This window comes from Loxodonta africana, chromosome 21 (genome assembly GCF_030014295.1).
Source record: "Loxodonta africana isolate mLoxAfr1 chromosome 21, mLoxAfr1.hap2, whole genome shotgun sequence".
Taxonomy (NCBI): domain Eukaryota; kingdom Metazoa; phylum Chordata; class Mammalia; order Proboscidea; family Elephantidae; genus Loxodonta; species Loxodonta africana.
In genome coordinates this window covers 44,006,022-44,026,295 of record NC_087362.1, presented here as the reverse complement: position 1 = coordinate 44,026,295, position 20,274 = coordinate 44,006,022, and the positions used below count along the sequence as shown (strand labels likewise).

The 20,274-nt window shown below is 39.8% G+C and overlaps 2 protein-coding genes and 1 non-coding gene across 10 annotated transcripts in view; 1 reads left to right on the top strand and 2 right to left on the bottom strand.

Annotated features, from left to right (window-relative positions):
• Positions 1–12,369, bottom strand: part of SF3B3 (splicing factor 3b subunit 3) — a 54,655-nt gene extending 42,286 nt beyond the window's left edge. The window contains exons 1-6 of one of the 6 annotated variants that reach the window (XM_023556672.2): positions 12,281–12,369; positions 9,906–10,056; positions 6,335–6,661; positions 5,454–5,626; positions 4,792–4,933; positions 1,525–1,637 (exon numbers count right to left, since the gene is read on the bottom strand). In XM_023556672.2, coding sequence (XP_023412440.1) covers positions 1,525–1,637; positions 4,792–4,933; positions 5,454–5,626; positions 6,335–6,661; positions 9,906–9,975 — 825 coding nt within the window. In that variant the 5' untranslated portion in view covers positions 9,976–10,056; positions 12,281–12,369. Of the gene's footprint in view, positions 1–1,524; positions 1,638–4,791; positions 4,934–5,453; positions 5,627–6,334; positions 6,662–9,905; positions 12,126–12,166 lie in introns of those variants that run through there. The other 5 variants (XM_010596810.3, XM_010596809.3, XM_003417074.4 and 2 more) reach the window with 5 other exon arrangements.
• Positions 5,971–6,051, bottom strand: LOC111752580 (small nucleolar RNA SNORD111). The gene has a single exon (XR_002787475.1). It is a non-coding gene; the product is annotated as a small nucleolar RNA SNORD111 (small nucleolar RNA).
• A 190-nt stretch (positions 12,370–12,559) lies between the features above and the next one.
• The window catches only part of COG4 (component of oligomeric golgi complex 4), a 30,050-nt gene continuing 22,335 nt past the window's right edge, over positions 12,560–20,274 (top strand). Inside the window, exons 1-5 of one of the 3 annotated variants that reach the window (XM_003417158.4) lie at positions 12,560–12,754; positions 14,409–14,491; positions 15,190–15,304; positions 16,947–17,121; positions 18,110–18,303. In XM_003417158.4, coding sequence (XP_003417206.4) covers positions 12,596–12,754; positions 14,409–14,491; positions 15,190–15,304; positions 16,947–17,121; positions 18,110–18,303 — 726 coding nt within the window. In that variant the 5' untranslated portion in view covers positions 12,560–12,595. The other 2 variants (XM_023556679.2, XM_064273790.1) reach the window with 2 other exon arrangements.

The window sequence follows — 20,274 nt, the reverse complement described above, 5'->3', positions numbered from 1 at the left end:
TCACTAAGCAAGCTCTCAAGGGCAAAACATGTTTTATATTTCTTTGTATCCGCAAAGCCAAGTGCACTGCCTAGTACAGTGAGGTACTCAGTAAACGTGTGATCAACCAAACCGAGTGACTACCCACAGCTTCATACCTAACTTGACAAATTTCCCATCAGGTTTTCTAAAATTCACAGAATCTCACTCAGATACCATATGCTAGATCAGCTAAATTCTAAAAGGCTTAACCCCAAGGCCTATAAATATTCAAAGGACCATATATAATCGGGGGGGAAGGGAGACTGGGGAAGCAGAGATAAAACAACATTGCTGATGTGTTGGTAATTGTTGAAGCTGGATTATGAGTACACAGGAGTTCATTATATTCTATTTTGGGATATGGTTAGTCATTTCCATAGTATAGTTAAAAGACAACAAAATATCATTTTGCAAACACCAGTGTAACAACCAATTTAGGGAAAAGATCAATCAATACCAAAACCACTGGGTGAAGGGGATGTTCAGTCACAAAGATCACCCCTATACTTTCCATATTAATTATAAAAAGAAAAAGATACCTTTATAATAAAGAGATTACCGAAACATCACAAAATGACCAAAATTTAGTGTCATCAATGAAACGAACCAATGTTGTTAGGTGTCGAGTCATTTTTGACCCAGCTGATGTGTCCTGAATGGCACCTACGTAATAATGCTATCAAAAAGATTAACCTGGATATAATCATGACATAACAGATTGTGGCACAGTCTATATGAAAATTATTGTAAACTTCAAAACTGCCAATATAATAAAAGACCAAAGACAAACAGACCAACCAACCAACCGGTAAGAGGAAATGCTCTAAATTAAAGTAAACTAAAAAGACACTACAATCAAATTTAATGTGTGATCCCTGATTGGATTCTGGATTAAAATAGGCAGAACTTAAACATGAACTATACATAAAGATAGTGGTATTATACAAAATGTTAAATTTCTTAGGCATGATATTACTAGTATGGCTATGCAGAAAAATATCCTTTCTTAGGAACTACATCTTAGAGGATTCTTGAACTGTCTGTAACATATTTTCAAATATTTTAGCCTAATACATGTGATAATGTAGATATATCGTGAGGAAGAAAAAGCAAATATGGCAAAACATTAATGGTGAATCTTAGTGAATGGCATACAGGCATTCATTACTCTATTCTTTTTAAATTTTCTGTACACTGGAATTTTTCAAAATGTAAAGTTGGTGGAAATGGGGTAAAAAAACAAAAGACAATTTATTTTCAACAAAGACGTCTGGCTTCTCCAAACTAGAAATCTTCAGAAATTTCAAAATGACAGTGCCCATGAGTTCCTCTTAACTAATAAGCTTTAGTTTTTAATTTCTTTTCTCAAAAAATTCGCTTTACTTTTACTAAAATAATCCTCTCACTTTATTAAAAACAGCATTTATAAAGAAACAAACTCGATAATAGATAAATTAAGAGATCACACACTACCTTGAAAAAAAAAGAAAATAAGAGCCTTACCCTTCTCCTGGGAATAGGACAACGGATATCTGGTTGGTCACCAAAGTTCTTGTAGGTGATATAGTTTTCAGAGCAGATCAGTACTCCACTTGGACCATCTGACCCTCCTGGAACTGTCAAAGAAAATTTAGCAGTGATTTGATAAAACCATGAATTACAAGAATTTAGCTTTTACTTCCTTTTCTCCTTCAGCACAACGTGATGAAGGTACACTGTGCCCAAGGCCGAGAAACATCTCAAGTGTTTTTTTCTTCCTGATATTCATGCCAGACATGGATATAGCAGTTTGTTTATATGGAAGGTTTGGGGAATCTCACTCAGCACTTGCTCAGATTTTTAAAATTGCATCCAATCTTTTACCTCCAAGCCCAGAACTCAGTTGTCAGATTATGACCAATAATCAACTGCCTACCGGACACTTCCACATGGATGTTCCACCAAAAAAACCAAACCAAGCCCATTGCCATCGAGTCAATTCCAACTCATAGCAACTTGAAAGGACAGAGCAGAAATGCCCCATAGGGTTTCTGAGCAACAGCTGGTAGATTCGAACTGCTGAATTTTTAGTTAGCAGCCGAGATCTTAAACACTGTACCACCAGGGTCCGGGTGTTCCGCAGGCACCTCAAAAATACAATGTGTTCATAAACTAACTCAAGTTTGTTCCCAACAGTTCCACCTTCTGGAGTCTCCATCTTAGGAGAACACTACCATCTACCAGTAGGCCAAACCAGAAACATGGGTGTCATTCTTCAACTCTCTCCCCTCCCACACCTTTCTCCCAGCCCTTTTCACTCTACATCCTTAGCAACTCTTAAGTTCATCTATTTCTCTCATGTTGCCACTATCTTACTTGGATTACTGAAATAGCTTCCTGAACAGTCTCCCCTGCTTAGTCTTAAGTTATCTTCCATTCCATCAGACAAAATGTCAGTAATCCTTCTAAAATGTCAATCTTACCAGGTTATTATTCCCCTGTCTAAAATCCTTCAGTAGCTAACCACACCAACCCCTACTCCTAGAACTCTAATGGTCCAGTCATAATGAGCTTTCAGTTCTCAGACTGGATTGTGTTCTTCCTTGCATTTGGGCCTTTGTATGTGCTGTCTGTTCCCTTTAACAGACACCCTCCAGACATCCTCCTCTACCACCCCTAATTGTACCTAGCTAGCTCCTACTAGTCCTCAGGTCTCAGCTTAAGACAGCACAGAAAGCTTTTACCAGCATACTCCCTTCCTTTCCCTGGGTTACTTCTCTCCGCCACATGCTGTCATGGCACTTGGCATTCTCGATGGCAATTTTTTTGTTACTTGACTATATCCCCCATATTGCACAAAGGAAGGCAACAGCCAATTTTTCACTACTGTAATCCCAAGACCTAGTAGACTGGCTTGGCATATACTAATAGTAGACACTCAAAAAGTATTTGTTGACTGAACTAAGTCGCCATAATTTGAAAGTATGATAATAGGTTGAAGTAAGGAATGAGATGTGTAATACACTTTCCAAGGTTCACCTGCTTAGTTTAAGTCTCTTCCCAAGGTTTAATGCTCAAAGAAAAGTAATGTCTTGTATTAGTCTTCTTCAAAATCCTCCCCCAAGACAGTTGTCAATTAAAGTGCAACTGATTAAAAAACAGAAAGGACTGGAATCATTGTCTTCCCCAAGTCTAACGAAATGTAAATGACTACGAATACAGCTCTCTTTCTTTAGTCTTTTAATATAATGAATTAAACTAATTTTCCAATGCTAAATAATCTTTGAGTTCCTACAAAAATCTAACTTAGTTATGATGTATCTAAAACACTGAATTTAATTTGCTAAAATTTTATATTTTTTTATCTATAATTATAAATAGAACCATCCTGTAAATTTTTGTTACTGCCCTTTGGTAATGAAATTATGTCAGGCTCATGAAGTGGCTCAGTAGCTTTTCATTTTCTATACTCTAGAAAAATCTGTCTTAAAAGGCAATATGTACCTTTTACAACATGATAAAAGCTTCCCTCAAAATTCTGGACCTACTTAAATGCCAAGCAAGCAGCCATCTAAGATGAATCAATTGGTCTCAACCCACCTGGAGCAAAGGAGAATGAAGAACACCAAGGACACGAGGTAATTATGAGCCCAAAAACCAGAAAGGGCCACATAAACCAGAGACTCCATCAGCCTGAGACAAAAAGAACTAGACGGTGCCTGGCTACCACCGATGACTGTCCTGACAGGGAACACAACAGAGAACCCCCAAGGGAACAGGAGAGCAGTGGGATGCAGACCCCAAATTCTCTTAAAAAGACCAGACTTAATGGTCTGAATGAAACTAGTATGACCCTGGTGGTCCTGGCCCCCAGACTGAGACTAGAAGGACCCCGGTAGTCATGGCCCCGAGACCCTCTGTTAGCCCAAGACAGGAAAGCCAACTCTTCAGACAGGGATTGGACTGGACAATGGGATAGAAAACGATGCTGGTGAAGAATGAGTTTCTTGGATCAAGTATACACTTGAGACTATGTTGGCATCTCCTATCTGGAGGGGAGATGAGAGGGCAGAGGGGGTCAGAAGCTGGTGGAATGGACATGAAAAGAGAGCAGAGGGAAGAAGCGGGCTGCCTCATTAGGGGGAGAGCAATTAGGAGTACATAGCAAGGCGGTATATAAATTTTTGTATGAGAGACTGACTTGATTTGTAAACTTTCACTTAAAAAAAAAGCACATTAAAAAAAAAAACCCTCTGGACCTAATCCTCTTGGGTGTAGGAAATTTTTTTACTACTGTTCCAATTTTCTTTAATGTATGTTGGTTTGTTCAAGCTCTTAATTTCTTTAGACCAACTCTGACAAGTTTTCAAATTTCATCTAAGTTTTCAAATTCACTGACCTATAGTTTTATCTTGATGGGTTTGCCTATTTCACTTATATTTTCAAAGAACCAGATTTTGACTTTTCTTAACAAGAGGAAAAGTGACTATAATCAAATATAGAGGTTATCGATATTCTAAGCTGAATGCTCTCCTGGTGCTTTCCTTTCCGCCCCCACTAGAGTATAAGAGTTACTAAGGACACAGATTCTCTTTTTCCATACAAGGCTTCTTTCATCACTCCATCATGCAAACTTCTAACCTAGCCATAAACTTCTACAGAAGCATAGAAAAGTTATACGAGTTTACTACAAATGGATTAATTTTCAAATTATATTTAAATAAACCCTCCTATGCCTGGGGCATAAAACGAACCAAGTAGAAGGGTACGAAGCAGTTCTGAGAAAAGTACCTGTAATAAGGAAGTTGCCATGTTCCTCCAAAGGTTCACTGTATTTTCGGACCACGTGGTTTAAACCAAGGTCTAACTCATAGAAAGTAAGTGTCTGCTGGGTATTAGCTGCTGCTTCGCCTGTTGGATCATTGTCAGCTTCCTACAGAGGAACACAGTGGCAAAAAGGCTAATCCAATACAGAAAAATCAAAGAAATCTTAGAGCTGGAAAAGAAGGACTTCAGGACCCCTCCATTATGCAAACGAGGATTCAGGGTCCACAGATGCCAAATGGTTTGCCAAAGCTCATACTACTAGGTAATGGCAGAGCTGAAACAGGAACCCTGAGTTACCCATATTAGAGATCACTGCCTTCTATTCAAAGCAAAGCATGGTATACTCTGGTTTTCACTATCTTCCTGTGAAATAATTCCCCAAATACAATTTTACCTCTTCATGCAATTTTTCTCAATAGATACCTTGTCTCTATAGGGAGACTGTTCAACTCAGAGCAAAGTGCTGTTATATTGCCATTTCAAAGAATTTCAACAAGGCATTTGGAATACAGAAAAGAACTACTGGTAAGATAGTTAAAAGACACGCACATAGAGGAAAACAACCCTATGAAAGCACAGAAGTAACTGGAAGAACCCCAAAGAGAAAGAGACACGGTCCCCATTACCTCATAATCCATTTCCAGACAAGCAAACATTGGATTTTCAAATCCCACATCTACTCCAACCACATGATACACTAAAGTGTTTGCTTTGTGAGCTTCCAGGGGAGATGAAATGGTAAGCCGGGCTGCAGCATCTCTGTTCAAAATATATACCAATTTCTGTTTCTCAATGGCACCTGTAGTCAAAGGAGATAAAATATATAAGATCTCCAGATAATAAGAGGTACTCACCGAACGTAATGATTCAAAAAAAAAAAAAAAGTCATTATTAACAGCCAGCACTAACTCATAAAGTATTTTAACTCAGAATTCTACTATCATTAGAATAGAGGGAGCACCACTTTTTGCCCCCTATTCCTAATAGGGATCTTAGTATCTCACTAAGTCTTTGGAATTTTTTTAATGTGTCACTTAGATTTAAGAATACTGAAAAACTAAACAGTAGATCATAAAATTGCTAGCTTTATTCTTTGAATTAGAGCTAATGATTTGGGAACTGCTCAGAGAAGGTTGCCCTCAAAAGTCCTGGTCAGATACACAAAAATTTCTTCAAGACATCCATCAGAGAAGAGACATGAATGTGAGTCATCACTTCAGGCTGAAGAAAGCAACCATATCCACTGCCTAATAATGAAAGATCACTTCATTGCAGTCTTTTTGGAGATAAACTAAAAAATTAATTTTTTTATTCGACCTGAAAAACATCTATTTCCTCATTGTTTTAAAAGGAAAATGCAACTTTAAACCATGGAGTTCATTCAAATATGATGGCAAACTTTCCCAGCTAAGTGCTGCACTGGCACACAGCCAAGATCACAGCATTGCTATCCTAAACTGAGCACCTGGAAGAGCCAGAGATGCACTCAACAGAGCAAGGCACTCACTGATCATAACAGCTCGTCCTTTGGGATCTACAGCTAAGAACTGGCCAGGAACGATGCGGCGGCATCCACTCTTGCCAAAGGTCTCTTGGTGAATTTTCTCAAACATATTCTTAGATGGCTGGTACTCCAGGATAACAATCCGGCCTGAGTCACTGCCAACCACAATGTAGTCTTTGGTGCCACCTGTCAGCCTAAAGGCCATGAGAGATCGGATAACACCAAATACTTCCACAGTTAGAAGGGTGTGTACTTTGCCAGTGTTGGGATCAGGGCGAAGCAGCTCCAAGATCTTTCCACGAGAAACAACAATTTCCTGTTGTTTGGTTCCTAGATCACCAAAGACAGAAAAATTATAAGCAACCAGAACTAGTATATAAAGTAACCTGGACATATACAAAACACCAATTGGGGGCTCTGTGTTTTAAGTTAGTTTCTTATGTTTGAAAATGTACTTTTCATAGAACTGAAATGCTCTAATAGAAGTACTAACAGAGGCTTTTTAAAAATGTTCCTATAAATTTTTTTAAAGCTTCTATTCTACTATCTACTCTTTTCATTTTTCTAAGATTTTTCACAAACTTGAATAACTGGGAGTTGTCTAAAATGGTATTAACGTATAACGTTTAGCTTTATAAAGTTTGAATGTTCCAAAGGCGGCTTCTTTCTAGCACATCTTTAAGGCTACCGTTCTTAGAAATTTTCTGTGTGGTTTGATGTATTGTCTCAAACATATCTTAAAGCTAGTGCATCTAACGTATTTTATTTCTAAATTCACTCCTAAAAAATCCATTAGCTTTCATAACTGTAATCAACACCTCCAAATGCATAAAAGCCAATTTTGTCAAAATATTTTTCTACCTGCTACATAATTCCACCTACATGAGTTGTTATTAACTTTAAACTAAATGTTTAAAATAAGCTACCCTACTTTCCAAATATCCTTTGGAATCCAAATAAGACCAAGTACTCCAAAGTGCTTTAGAAATTGTAAAGCATTATATAAATTACAATGTTCTCTCAATGGCACAAATAACTCTTTCTATAATTTGTTTAAGGGGAAAAAAAAGTTTGGTTTTGAAGCATAAAAGCAGTATTAAAAATACTTTTTCAGAAACTCTCCTATTCAAACACCAAGAATCATTGCATTATATACCCAAATTCATATCTACCAAAACTATATAAAACTTTCTTCATAAAATGTAGGACAGAATAACTAAATTATCCCAGTAAGCCATTCAGACCCTTATAAAAGTAATAATGATGATCAAAGAAAATAACACATGTGGTCAGACAGCTAGGCTCCTGCTCAGTACCACAACAGGTATTCAGATTTGAATCTCAGCAAAATTATATACTACTCCATAAAATCACAAACCTTCTGTGTTAATTAGAATTAACTTCACTCACAAATATTTAATCTGCAAATTGTAAAAGGCTGTTTTATGCACATCCCAATCCATCGCCGTCGAGTCGATCCCAACTCACAGTGACCCCATAGGACAGAGTAGAACTGCCCCATAAGGTTTCCAAGGAGCAGCTGGTAGATTCGAACTGCTGACCTTTTGGTTAGCAGCTTAACGTTTAACCACTGCACCACCAGGGCTCCCATTTTCTATAATTTTCTACTGCCTAATGTTTCTTTTCTTAAACTGGTATTTGAAATTTCCCACAACCTGATCTTAATTCATCTTTCCAAACATATCCCCCGCCATTCCAGCTCATTATGTAAGGCACAAAGTAGAAGATGAACAAACATTAGCAAATGATCTCCTGCCTCTACTCAAGCTGCACCCCCTACCTAAATTTCACTTTCTAATCTCTATCCTAGTAAAAGTCCTACTATCCGTTCAAGCACCAAGCCAAAGTTCAGTCTCCCTTTCTTAACAATACTTTCTTTACAGCTTGACAAACACCTTTAGACACTCTTTCTCCCCAACCTGATGTCAAATTCAAGATCAAGGATCATGTCTCTTTATGTCTCACAGCAACAAGCACACAACCTGGCACAAAATAAGCATTGAGAAATGTACATCCCTGATAAAATTACACCCACAGACTAGGAAATGTATCTGGTATTAGATAACAACAGATAATGTCCCTCAATTTCACACCAAATCTCATACCCGATAAGCTGTATTTCGTTCATTCATACTTACCAACTCTTGTTTTCAGTTAGTCTCGTGAACGAAAAAAAAGGCCTCCATGAAAAATAAGCAACAGGGGCCCAAGAATAAGTGGTGCCTCCCAATCCTCACAGCCAACAACAGTGGGTGCTCACGGTCTGCTTGCAAAACCCACCCACCTATGCACTCTAGGGAACAGGGACACGCTTTCCTCTCAGACACTCAGGGGCAGCCGTCAGCCCCCTACATTGGTCAGCGCATGACCCCCTACTGCAACCAGATATCTGTGCCTACTCCAATCACCCCTGCTCGTCTAAGACTGTAGGTGAGAGCCTGCACCACACACTTGGTGACCGACTACCTGGACACCTGAACTCAATCCATACAAGGAGAGTAAGCAAACTCCTGGGCTCACATACCTAGTAACAGCTCTAACTGCCTGGTGACAGGACATGAGTGCTTCAAAGATGCCAAAAATCAAACTAGCTCACACGACCAGCCTATTTGGGCATATCAAAACAAAACAAGAAGCTAGGACCCAGTATGCAAACACAAAATAACTTATTGATGGCTCGGAGTCAACAGTCAATATCAAATCCCATAAAGAGGCAGACCACAACGGCTTCAGCAAGCACCCAGAACAAAGAATCAAGAAACCTTCCAGAGGAAGAGAACTTTCTGAAATACCAGAGGGAAAATTCAAAGGATTAATATACAATGGTCTGCATCCCACTTTGGTGAGTGGCATCCAGGGTCTTAAAAGCTAGTGAGTGCATCAATTGGTCCCAACCCACCTGGAGCAAAGGAGAACGAAGAACACCAGAGTGAAGGAAAATATGAGCCCAAGAGACAGAAAGGGCCACATAAACCAGAGACTCCATCAGCCTGAGACCAGAAGAACTAGATGGTGCCTGGCTACCACCAATGACCACCCTGACAGGGAACACAACAGAGTCCCTGACGGAGCAAGAAAAAAGTGAGTTGCAGAACTGAAATTCTAGTAAAACGACCAGACTTAATGGTTTGACAGAGACTGGAAGAACCCCAGAAGACATGGCCCCAGACGCTCTCGGAACCCAGAACTAAAATCACTGCCGAAGCTAACTCTTCAGATAAAGACTGGACTATAAAATGTAAAATGATACTCGTAAACAGTGTGCTTCTTAGTTCAAGTAGACACATGAGACTAAATTGGCAGCTCCTGTCCAGAAGTGAGAAGGCAAAAAGGGACAGGAGCCAGCTGAACAGACACGGGAAATACGAGGTGGAAGAGAGAAGTGTGCTGACATGCTATAGGGATAGCAAAAAGGGTCCCATAACAATGTGTGTACAAAATTTTTTATGAGAAACTTGAGATGTAAACTTCCATTTAAAACACAATAAAAATAAATAGACACAATATGTACAACTGTACTTCAATTCGGAGAAACAGTAACTGGAGAACTTACCAGAAAAGTTGCCATGAATGGCAAAGCTGATGCCAGTGGCTCGCTGCAAGGTCAAGTTATACAGGAACATGGTGGCGGTGGCAGCAAAACTGAGCCACCTTAGTCCAGAATCCAGGCCTTAGTTATACCAACAGTTCTGAGTCAAAGCAAGCTAATGGCATATGAAAGCAGAAAAAATATCAGCTGGGAAATGGTTATTTTAGCAGACACATCTGTATGGAAACTTCTGACTGAAGGCAGCAGAACCAGTAAGGCCTACTGAGGAATAATGTATAGGCACTGTGCTATAAACTTTGTCTTTAATTCCACAAGAAACCTTTAAAGTATGTGGTATTACATTCATTTTATAGACAAGGAAACTAAAGTTCAGAAATTAAATCACTTGCCCAGGGTCTCATAACAAGTAATGGGAATATTGGGAACTAGGATGTGTATTGCCTATTTGCCTTTTGTCACAGACGCTAGATCTTTATCTTTGTATTTAAATAGGTCATACATTCACACAGTTGAGGATTCATAAGTACAGCAAAAGCTTCCTCCAACCCTGTTCCCGCCCCGGAAGAGAATTAATTTCATGCTACAGCACAGCCTTTCAGACGTATAAAAAAGCAAAAACATTCATTTATACTGCATTTTATTCTCCTTCAATCAAAGGTTGGGTACTACACACAATCACACTACCCTGCACTTTATTATTTTACCTATCTTGGAGATAGCAATAAACAAAGGGCTTTTTCATTTATAGTTTACAGTTGCAGTCACAGGAAACTGAAGACTACATAAACGGAGGTGTCTCTATACACAATTACAGCTAAGAAATAAACTTGTTATTTTTCCTCAACGTGCCTATTTACAAACAAAAGGAAACTTGAGAAATCCAAGATGGTGTGTAATTAACATGTGAATTTCATTTTGTTGTTAAATCTGAAGAGAGAATTATGAGTAAATCTTTTCATAATCATTTCTCAGCAGGGCAAAAGCAGGGTGACCAAAAGAGGAAAAGAGTGGTTAATGACTCTTGATATAAAATTTTTCTACTTGAAACTAAGGAACATCTTCAAATGTTCTTCTAGGATCACAGCAAAAACAAAGGAAAACGTCCACGGTGGAAAAAGAAGAGAATGGCCCAACCAACTGACAAGAAAAATAAAGCTAATTTTGTGCCGCTGCTGAAGAAGCGGTTAAGTGCTACGACTGCTAACCAAAGGGTCAGCAGCTCGAATCTACCAGGTGCTCCTTGGAAACCCTATGGGGCAGTTCAACTCTTGTTCTCTAGGGTCGCTATGGGTCGGAATCGACTCGATGGCAAGGGTGCTTTTTTTTTTCTTTTTGCTTAAGTCCTAAACAGCTCCCGCCCAGGTTATTTTCATTCCTCCTAGCGGTTCCGAAGAACACAGCCTACTTTCCCGTTTCTTCATAATGATGCCATCCATTACAACCCCAAGCCCAGTTGTATCCAAGCTCCCCTGCTACTCCCTCGGATATGGAAAAAGGTACATTTTGGAGGAAAATCAACCTAAAACCACAGGAACTACTGTACCAGGAACCATCAACAGCCAAACCCGTTGCCGTCGAGTTGATTCCGAGTCATAGCGACCCTATAGAACAGACAGGAACTGCCCCACAGGGTTTCCAAGGACCGGCTGGTAGATTTGAACTGCTGCTGACCTTTTGGCTGGCAGTCGAGCTCTTGAACACTGCGCCACCAGGGCTTCATTAACTCCCAAAATTTGGTAAACTTTGTGACTTCCTCCACTTCTGTTTTATAGAAAAAGAGCTAGCTCCGCACCTTCTCCACGTGCCAAGACAGTGTATCTCCAGAGATTATTTTTCCCCATTTTGGAAGTGAGACAACAGAACCTCACAAGAGGCAACAAGCTGTCCAAGGCTGACGAGTACCAAAGCGGAAATTCAAATCAAGGTCTTGATTCCAGTAACTGTTTCCGTTATTTACGCTTTTAACACGCAGCGTCTTAATACCTTTCCGTCGTTCACACTTTCCATGGGGAGACCTCGCTACTGCTCCCCCGAACCTCTCCTGCCTCCGAAGTCACTGGGACTAAAAGCAAGTTATCTCTCTAGAAGGTTTATTTCGAGCCAAGACTCGTTCCCAGTCTACAGACGGTAGCGGAAAAGGGTTTCAGATTCGCGCCCCAAGAGTTCCCCACATTGCCCCCTGCCCGGACCTCTAGGGCCTAGGTTACCTCAGACCCCCACCAAAGGTTCGGCCCACCCTCCCACAAGGTCGCTTTCCGGCTCACCGGGCCCGGGAAAGTGACGAGGCCGCTCTTTTACCCTGCAGCGGTAAGGATGGCGTAGATAGCCGACGGATGGTGAATCCTTTCAAGGCCTAAGTCACAACCAACACCAGCCACCTGGCGTTCCCCATTAGCTCTCAAATCGGAGACCTTCCGGTGGCGCGCGGCGGGAAAAGGACCCCAACCCGCGCCTGAAAAATATATATATAATTTTATTAACTGTTTCAGTCTTGTTTCCACACCCCATTAAAAACTATCTGAACATAGTTTATGCCCGTTACCGTCACAGGAGAATAGAAAAGCAATATACTTTTAAGAAGTAAACTTAAAAATAAATAAATTCGTCGGGCACTTAAGCGGGCAGCCCCAATGACCTGGCGCGCCAACGGGGAGGGGGCCTCGCGGGACCGGAAGCAACGAATTGGGACCAACATGGCGGATCTCGAGTCTCCTCAAAAGCTGTCAGGGGTTCCTCCACCGTCTGAGAGGGTGGGAGGAAGCCGATGCTCGGAAATCTCCACCGAGCTCATTCGCTCCCTGACAGAGCTGCAGGAGCTGGAGGCTGTGTACGAACGGCTCTGCGGCGAGGAGGTGGGGGGCTGAGCCTCCATTTCCAGGAGGATCAGGGACAGTGGGCGTAGGAGCCGTCAGTCTTGGAAATCTGGGCTGTGGGAAGTTCTCGCCTTGCCTGGGGAAACAAAAAAGCACTTTCCGAGAAGCAGGAGTGTAGCTGGATAGCTGGGGAGACCTGTCATACCTTTTCACTCGGTTGGAGGCCCCCAGGTTGATCTTCCGTGGTATCTACGCGATCTGGGGATTTTCGCCGCCCCCTGCCCTCCCTCGCTATTGATTTTCCAGGTCTATAGGCACTTTTTATAGGCACTAGATTTCTCCACCATAGTGAAGTAAGACTGAGAGTATATGCCAGCTTGCTTGGTTCACAGAATAAGAATAGAGGCTCTTTTGTCTTGGTTTAGCAATTGAAAAATTACGAAACGTTTTTACCCCTTTATGTCATTTAAGCGGGAAGTCATTGTAAATAAACTTGTTGAATTTTTTTAAGACTTCCTCTTGTAGAGAATGATTTCGGGGTGTAATTTGAGCATTTCGATTAAGTGCACAACTTTGTAGAAGCTTGAGCTTTTAAGACCCTAGCTCAACTGTCTAATCTTGGATGAGTTAATCTCTTGGACCTCTATCGGTCCCCCTGACATTGTGTCAAATGCGGGACATGGACTAGATTCCAAGGTTCCTTTAAACTCATAGTAGTCTAGCTCCTTTCTGCCTTTGCTTTTCCATTGCAACTTCATGATGTCAGTTGACTTTCCAATGTCTGTCTTGGGGTTCCTTGCCAGTCAGAAGAAAGGTCTAAGCTCTCATCTAAGAAATTAGCAGCTGTTCCCTAAGCCAACTTTTCAAGTAAGGTTGAGTACAAAAGGCAGTTTAGGGGTGAAGGATTAGGATCATTGTTATACCTTTGAAGATTTTCAAACACTAACTTGACCAACTAGTTAGCACCGACACTAAATTGCAACAACTTGCAGTTCTGATTTTTTAGCAAGTTACACTTTAAAATTCAGTATTCTTGACCTAACACTCCTAAACTCCTATTGAGTCAGTCGTACTTTAGGGAAAGATTAAAGAGATCTTACAGAAAGAACAGTATTTGTGGTAATGAATGTCAGGGGGAAGTTTCCCTCTGAATTCTAGTGGGCTGTTTTAATAAAAATGGATAGCTAATATTAATGGCTAACTTATTGAAAACTACCATACACCACGTACTATCTTAAGCATTTTATGTCTGTTATCCAGTTTGACTCGGTCAATAATCCTAGGGCGTAGGTATTAATATCTCTATTTTACAGATGAAGAAACTGGAAGGAGTTTACATAAATTGTTTGATAACACAGTAAATGGCTTGGCTGAGATAGATTTGCATTGCCACTTTGGAAGTTTCTTTTGTTTAGTCATTATGATTTAAATACATTCCTGTTACACTCTATGCTAATGGTACTGAGTAAAGGTTTATTTTCTCCTTTTGTGGTGGTAATGTAGATGTAATAAGAATCACATAAAGTAATCATTATTCAATGTGATAAGTGCAAAAATGGAGTTGTTCGTTATAATCTTAGTAGAAGGAATGAAGAAATTTGAAATGGGATTCACACTTCAGCTAAGTGATTATGTTAGATAATTCTTAAGGTTCCTCTGACCATTCTAATGACAAGACATTTCTCTGTTTCAGAAAGTGGTAGAGAGAGAACTGGATGCTCTTTTGGAACAGCAAAACACCATTGAAAGTAAGATGGTCAGTCTCCACCGAATGGGGTAAGTCTGCATCTCAGTAAGAGCTGTTGTAAATTCCTGCAGGATCCACTGCATAAGGTGTTATTTTTCCTAACTTTCTCTTACAAATTTTCAGTTGAAATGTAGAGGAACATAACATCAAGGTAAAGTGAATATTAAAGGATATGGTTCAGTGATTCTCAAAGTGTGCCCCTCCACTAGCAGCACCAGCATCACATGGAAACTTGTTAGAAATGCAAATTCTGGGGCCCAAACCCAAAAGTGCTGAATCGAAAACTCTTGGTTGGGGCGAGTCCTGGGAATCTGTGCTTTAACAAGCCAGCCAGGTGATTTTGATGCATGGCTAAAGTTTGAGAACCACTGTTTTTACAGACTGTATTTGCTAGTCATAAAACTTGCTCTTTGATCTCATCCTCTCAGATTGTTGGTTAGTGCATTTTTTGGTCACTTAACAATTAGGAGACTCTGTTGTCTGGTTCTTTGTACCTACTAGAAGTATCTTTAGTAGTTACAGAAATTACTTTTCTGTTAAGTATAGGTTTGAATTTACAGTAAAACAGTCTAGAAAAGCTGTGTGTAGAGCAAACTCAGCTATGGGTTGTGTGGAGGTACAAAAGAAGAAGAAGACATAGTTTCTATCTGTAAAATAAAATTTTCCATCTCTCATTCCCACCCTCTGCCCCTATGAATATGTGTGTGGTGACAATGTGTGTCTCCAGTCCCAACCTGCAATTGATTGAGGGAGATGCAAAGCAACTGGCTGGAATGATCACCTTTACCTGCAACCTAGCTGAGAATGTATCTAGCAAAGTCCGTCAGCTTGACCTGGCCAAGGTAATCCCATTGAACTTTTTTTTCCCCTCCTTTAATGGCTGATTTTTTGGAAGTAGATCTCCAAGCCTCTCTTCTGAGATGCCTCTGGGTGGACTTAAACCTCCAACCTTTCAGTTAGCAGCTGAGTGGTATAACTATTTATACCACCCAGGGACTCCCCTACTGAGCTTTAGGTGTTTAAGTTAGTAGAGAACAGTACAGATTAGAATAGCATCATCCAATAGGAATCAAATGTGAGATACCAAAGCCAGACAAATACATCACAAGAAAATTCTAAACTAATATCTGTGAGTGTAAACACAAAAATCTTCGATAAAATATTAGCAAACCAAATCCAGCAACATAAAAAAAAAGGTTTATTCGCCATGACCAAGTGGGATTTATCCCAGGAATGCAAAATTGGTTTAAAAATCAGTTAATATAAACACTATATTGATAGGACAAGGAATAAAAATTGCATGATCATCTGAGTAAATGCAGAAAAAGCATTTGACATAATTCAACATCTTTCATGGTAAAAACATTCAACAAACTAGAAATAGGAGGGAACTTCCTCAACCTTTAAAAAGGATATTTATATAAAATGCACAGCTAGCATCATACTTAATTTTAAAAGACCGAATGCTTTCCCTCTAAGATCAGCAAGAAGACAAGGATGTCTGCTCTCCCTACTTCTATTAGAATTTGTACTGGAGGTCCTAGCCAGGGCAAATGGGCAAATTCTATTATATGGCCAAATGATTTATTTTAGCAGAAGTAGAAACAGGAATAATGCATATTTATATTTGGCATATATTGTTACATTTATCTAGATCATTCAGATTGGAAAAGAAGAAATTTAATGTGAATCACATACGTAATTTGAAACTTTTTAATAGCCATTTTTAAAAAGTAAAAAGAAGTAGATGAAATTAACTTTAACAGTGTATTTGTTTAACCCTTATCTAAAATGCCATTTCAACATGTAATGGCTATAAAACAGTATTATTGAGATATTTTACCTTTTTTTTTTTTGGTACTAAGTCTTTGAAGTCCGGTGTGTACTTTACACCTATAGCACATCTCAATAGCCACATGTGGTTAATGGCTAATGTATTGGATAGCACAGGGTCCGAGCTCTTTAACAAGTCAGTGCTAACCTCAATTTGCATCTGTGAAATAGCACAACTCTTCCTAACTTGTTCAGATTCTGCAAAAAATAACTTCACCACAGAACACCATATCCACACAGCCACCAAGTCACATACTATTTTTTCTTAAATCATGATACTTATTCTGAAAGAAGATACCTTCTACATGTTTTAATTACTTTATTACTAAGCTTTACCGTGTCTTGTTCCCAAAATGTCAAATATATTCTGCCTCTATATGCCAGGTTTAAATATGAATTATTTCTGTTCCTGCTTATGTTAAAATAAATCATTTGACCACAGAAATAGACTTGTGTGATAACTGTCAGTGTTCTCAATCATCACCAATAACAGTTTTGTGAGTGGTAGTGGTGGTGCTTGTGAGCTCACCAGTGAAAGCTGAAAAGGACCTATGGTTAACTGAATTCAGCTCCTGAATCTTCTTAAGTCCTAGAAAAAAAGATGTTTTTGTAAGAACAGAACATTGTTTCTGAACCCTAAGTCTTTTGCAGAATCGCCTCTATCAGGCCATCCAGAGAGCTGATGACATCTTGGACCTGAAGTTCTGCATGGATGGAGTTCAGACTGCTTTGAGGAACGAAGATTATGAGCAAGCTGCAGCCCACATTCATCGCTACTTATGCCTGGACAAGTCGGTCATTGAGCTCAGCCGACAGGGCAAAGAAGGTCGGCATCCCAAACTATTGATTTCTAGTTTGGTCACGGCATCTATAATCTGAACATAACAAACAACCAGGAAAAAGGGGTCATTGTTAGGAAGCTTCCTTGTCTAGTACTCATTGCCACTGAGGCAATTCTGACTCAGTACAACTCTATGGGACAGAGTAGAATTCTGCCCTATAGGGTTTCTGAGAAGCGGCTGGTGGATTCATACTGCAGACATTTTCGTTAGCAGCCGAGCTCTTAACCACTGTGCCACAAGGGCTCCCTTGTCTGGTAAAAGTAGGCCCTAAATAGGCCCTGTACCATCCCAGGACAGATGTTGTTATTCCCGTTTTATGGAAAAGGAAACTGAATCCAAATCTACTGATTCTCTGGCCAGAGGGTTCTTTCCACTTGATCATATTGCCTACTTATAAAATGAAATTCTTACCTGATATTCTAGGTTCTCCATGATCTTGACTCATTCTGTCTTTCTAGTCTTGTTTCGTGTATTCATTCATCCACTCATTCATTGTTCAAATGTTTGTTGAACCTATTCCGGAAATAGTCTTTTACCTTTCTGTTTGTATCCTTTTCCTCATTTCATTCTTTTTGCCTGGAATGTATATCCTTCCTATTCAGATGCCAAAACTCTTAAAAAAAAAATCCTGCCCATCTTTGAGAGACTGCTTTTCTATGAAGGCTTTTCTGATTCCTTCAAACAGAAGTATGACTTTTTGGCACCTTTCTTATGGCACTTATCGTACAATAAATTTTATTATAGTTATTCATGCGCAGACTTTATTTCTTTTACTTGATTGTAATTTCTATGATAAATAGGGTAATGGCTGACTCATCTTTTAATCACCCATATTAGCTAGTACAGTATTGTGACACATAGTAGGTGCTTGATATATGTTTATTGAACAAATAGTAGTGCACAGACTAAGTGGCATGGACCTGACGTGTTATCATTCTTGACATTAATTCTCATTTTCTCCCCTTTGAGCAGGCAGCATGATTGATGCCAACCTGAAATTGCTGCAGGAAGCTGAGCAGCGTCTCAAAGCCATTGTGACAGAGAAGTTTGCCATTGCCACCAAAGAAGGGGATCTGCCCCAGGTGGAGCGCTTCTTCAAGATCTTCCCTTTACTGGGATTGCATGAGGAGGGATTAAGCAAGTTCTCAGAATACCTTTGCAAGCAGGTATGGATCCTGATTACTTGGCAGGATAGTGGTATGGTTCTCTGTCTGCAGATTGGGGCACTGGATAGATCCAGTTTTTGTGTATCCTTTCTCTCTTCTGGATATGACTCCCCTCTCTGCTTTTGCGATTGTCTGGCAGAGCTGGCTGGAACCATTCCACACTTGTTTACTTCCAGCCTGCTGAGTGCCGGGCAGTGCTGAGACATCTAGGGATGCACATTCATTTTCAACACACCAGGTGGAGTATAGAAAAATTAAAATGCAAGTTCTCTACAAGTTAAACATTCCTTTGCAAACTGTCAGTCAGGACTCAGCTTCTTTTAAGAGCAATTTGAGTTCTTGGTTAATGGTTTTAAGGCTTTATAACCAGGCCTGAGTCTCAAAATAAGCTACGTTGAGTTGAAGCAGATGAGGTCACTTAAGATTAAATCCTGGGAAGGAGGGGGACAGACAAACTTGAGTTAAAGTCTCAAGTGAGCCATTTTCCCCTTAGTTGTTGTTGTTAGGTCCCCTCAAGTTGATACCAACTCATAGTGACCCCATGTGACAGAGTAGAACTGCCCCATAGCGTTTCCTAGACCGTAATCTTTACGGGAATAGATCAGCAGGTCTTTTTCCCACGGGGCCAATAGGTGGATTTGAACTGCCAATCTTTTAGTTAGCAACTGAGCGCTTAACCATTACAACACCAGGGCTCCTTCCCTTTAGTTGGAGAGAAGTAAATCTCAGCAGGCATGTGTGCGTAGGGTTGTTTGTTTATTTTTTAACTATATATCAGGGTACATCCTGCCCTCTCCCCTAGTTTCTATAATGGAACACTCTTCTGCCGTTAGGAAAAAATGTGTGCTAATGTATTTTACTCTCCAACATAACGTTGTTAAGTCAAACAAGGTGCAAAACAATGTACTGTCATTTCTGTTTAAGATGAGGGGGGATGCCAACAAAGATATATGCTTGTATAACCCAAAACCACCAAATCCATTGCCGTTGAGCTGATCCCGACCCATAGCCATTCTACAGGACAGAGTAGAACTGCCCCGTGGGGTTTCCAAGGTGTGGCTGGTGGATTCAAACTGTCGAGCTTTTGGTTAGCAGCTGTATCACTTAACCACTGCACCACCAGGGCTCCATATGCTTGCGTAAGCATAGGATATTTTTGAAAGGCTTAATAATAGTTGCCTCTGAAGAGCAGAATTAGGAGATCAAGAGACAGGTAACGGGAAGGATCACTTTTCACTGAACACTGCTTTGTTACTGTTGAATGTTTAAATGTGTGTATTTTTACCCATTCTAAAAAATTAATTAATTAATATTAAATACAACTACTTTATTAGTACTCTGCCACCAAGGACCTAGAAACAGCTTCTGCTTTTTTAATTTTTTTAAAGTAAGATTATGCATTTTATTCATTCATTCCATGAGCCAAGAATTGTTCTATCGTACAAATACAGTATATACAAAAGTCACAAAATATTATAAAATTAAAAAGTACCAACTGCTTTACTTAATAAATACGAGTAAAAGTAGTTGAAGTGGAAATGAAATACATTTTCGGTTGGAAACATTGTTTGACCCAACAACATTTTTATATAACACAGGGCAATCCTATTTTGCCTTTTGAGGATATACTTTTAACGTCCCTTCCACCATACCCAGATTCCTTGTCCTGCTCAACCAAGTACCATTAATAATGACGATTTATACTTGGAGAAGATTATTAAAAGTGGAGACTCTCTGCCTTGGCTAATGGCAGTACATATTTTCAAAGAGAAAAAAAGAATTATACCTCTGAATAGAAGAAGAGCTACCACCATATTCAAGTCCTTTGTCCTGCCTGGGCTCAGGCAACACAGAGCCTTCCAAGAGAAGTCCCAGTGTGCTGCCCAGGCTTCCAAGCATCAAGGAAAACATAACCATAGGAAAAAAAAAAAAGCCAATGGGAGGCCTTTTCTGGAAAACTGAAACATACCT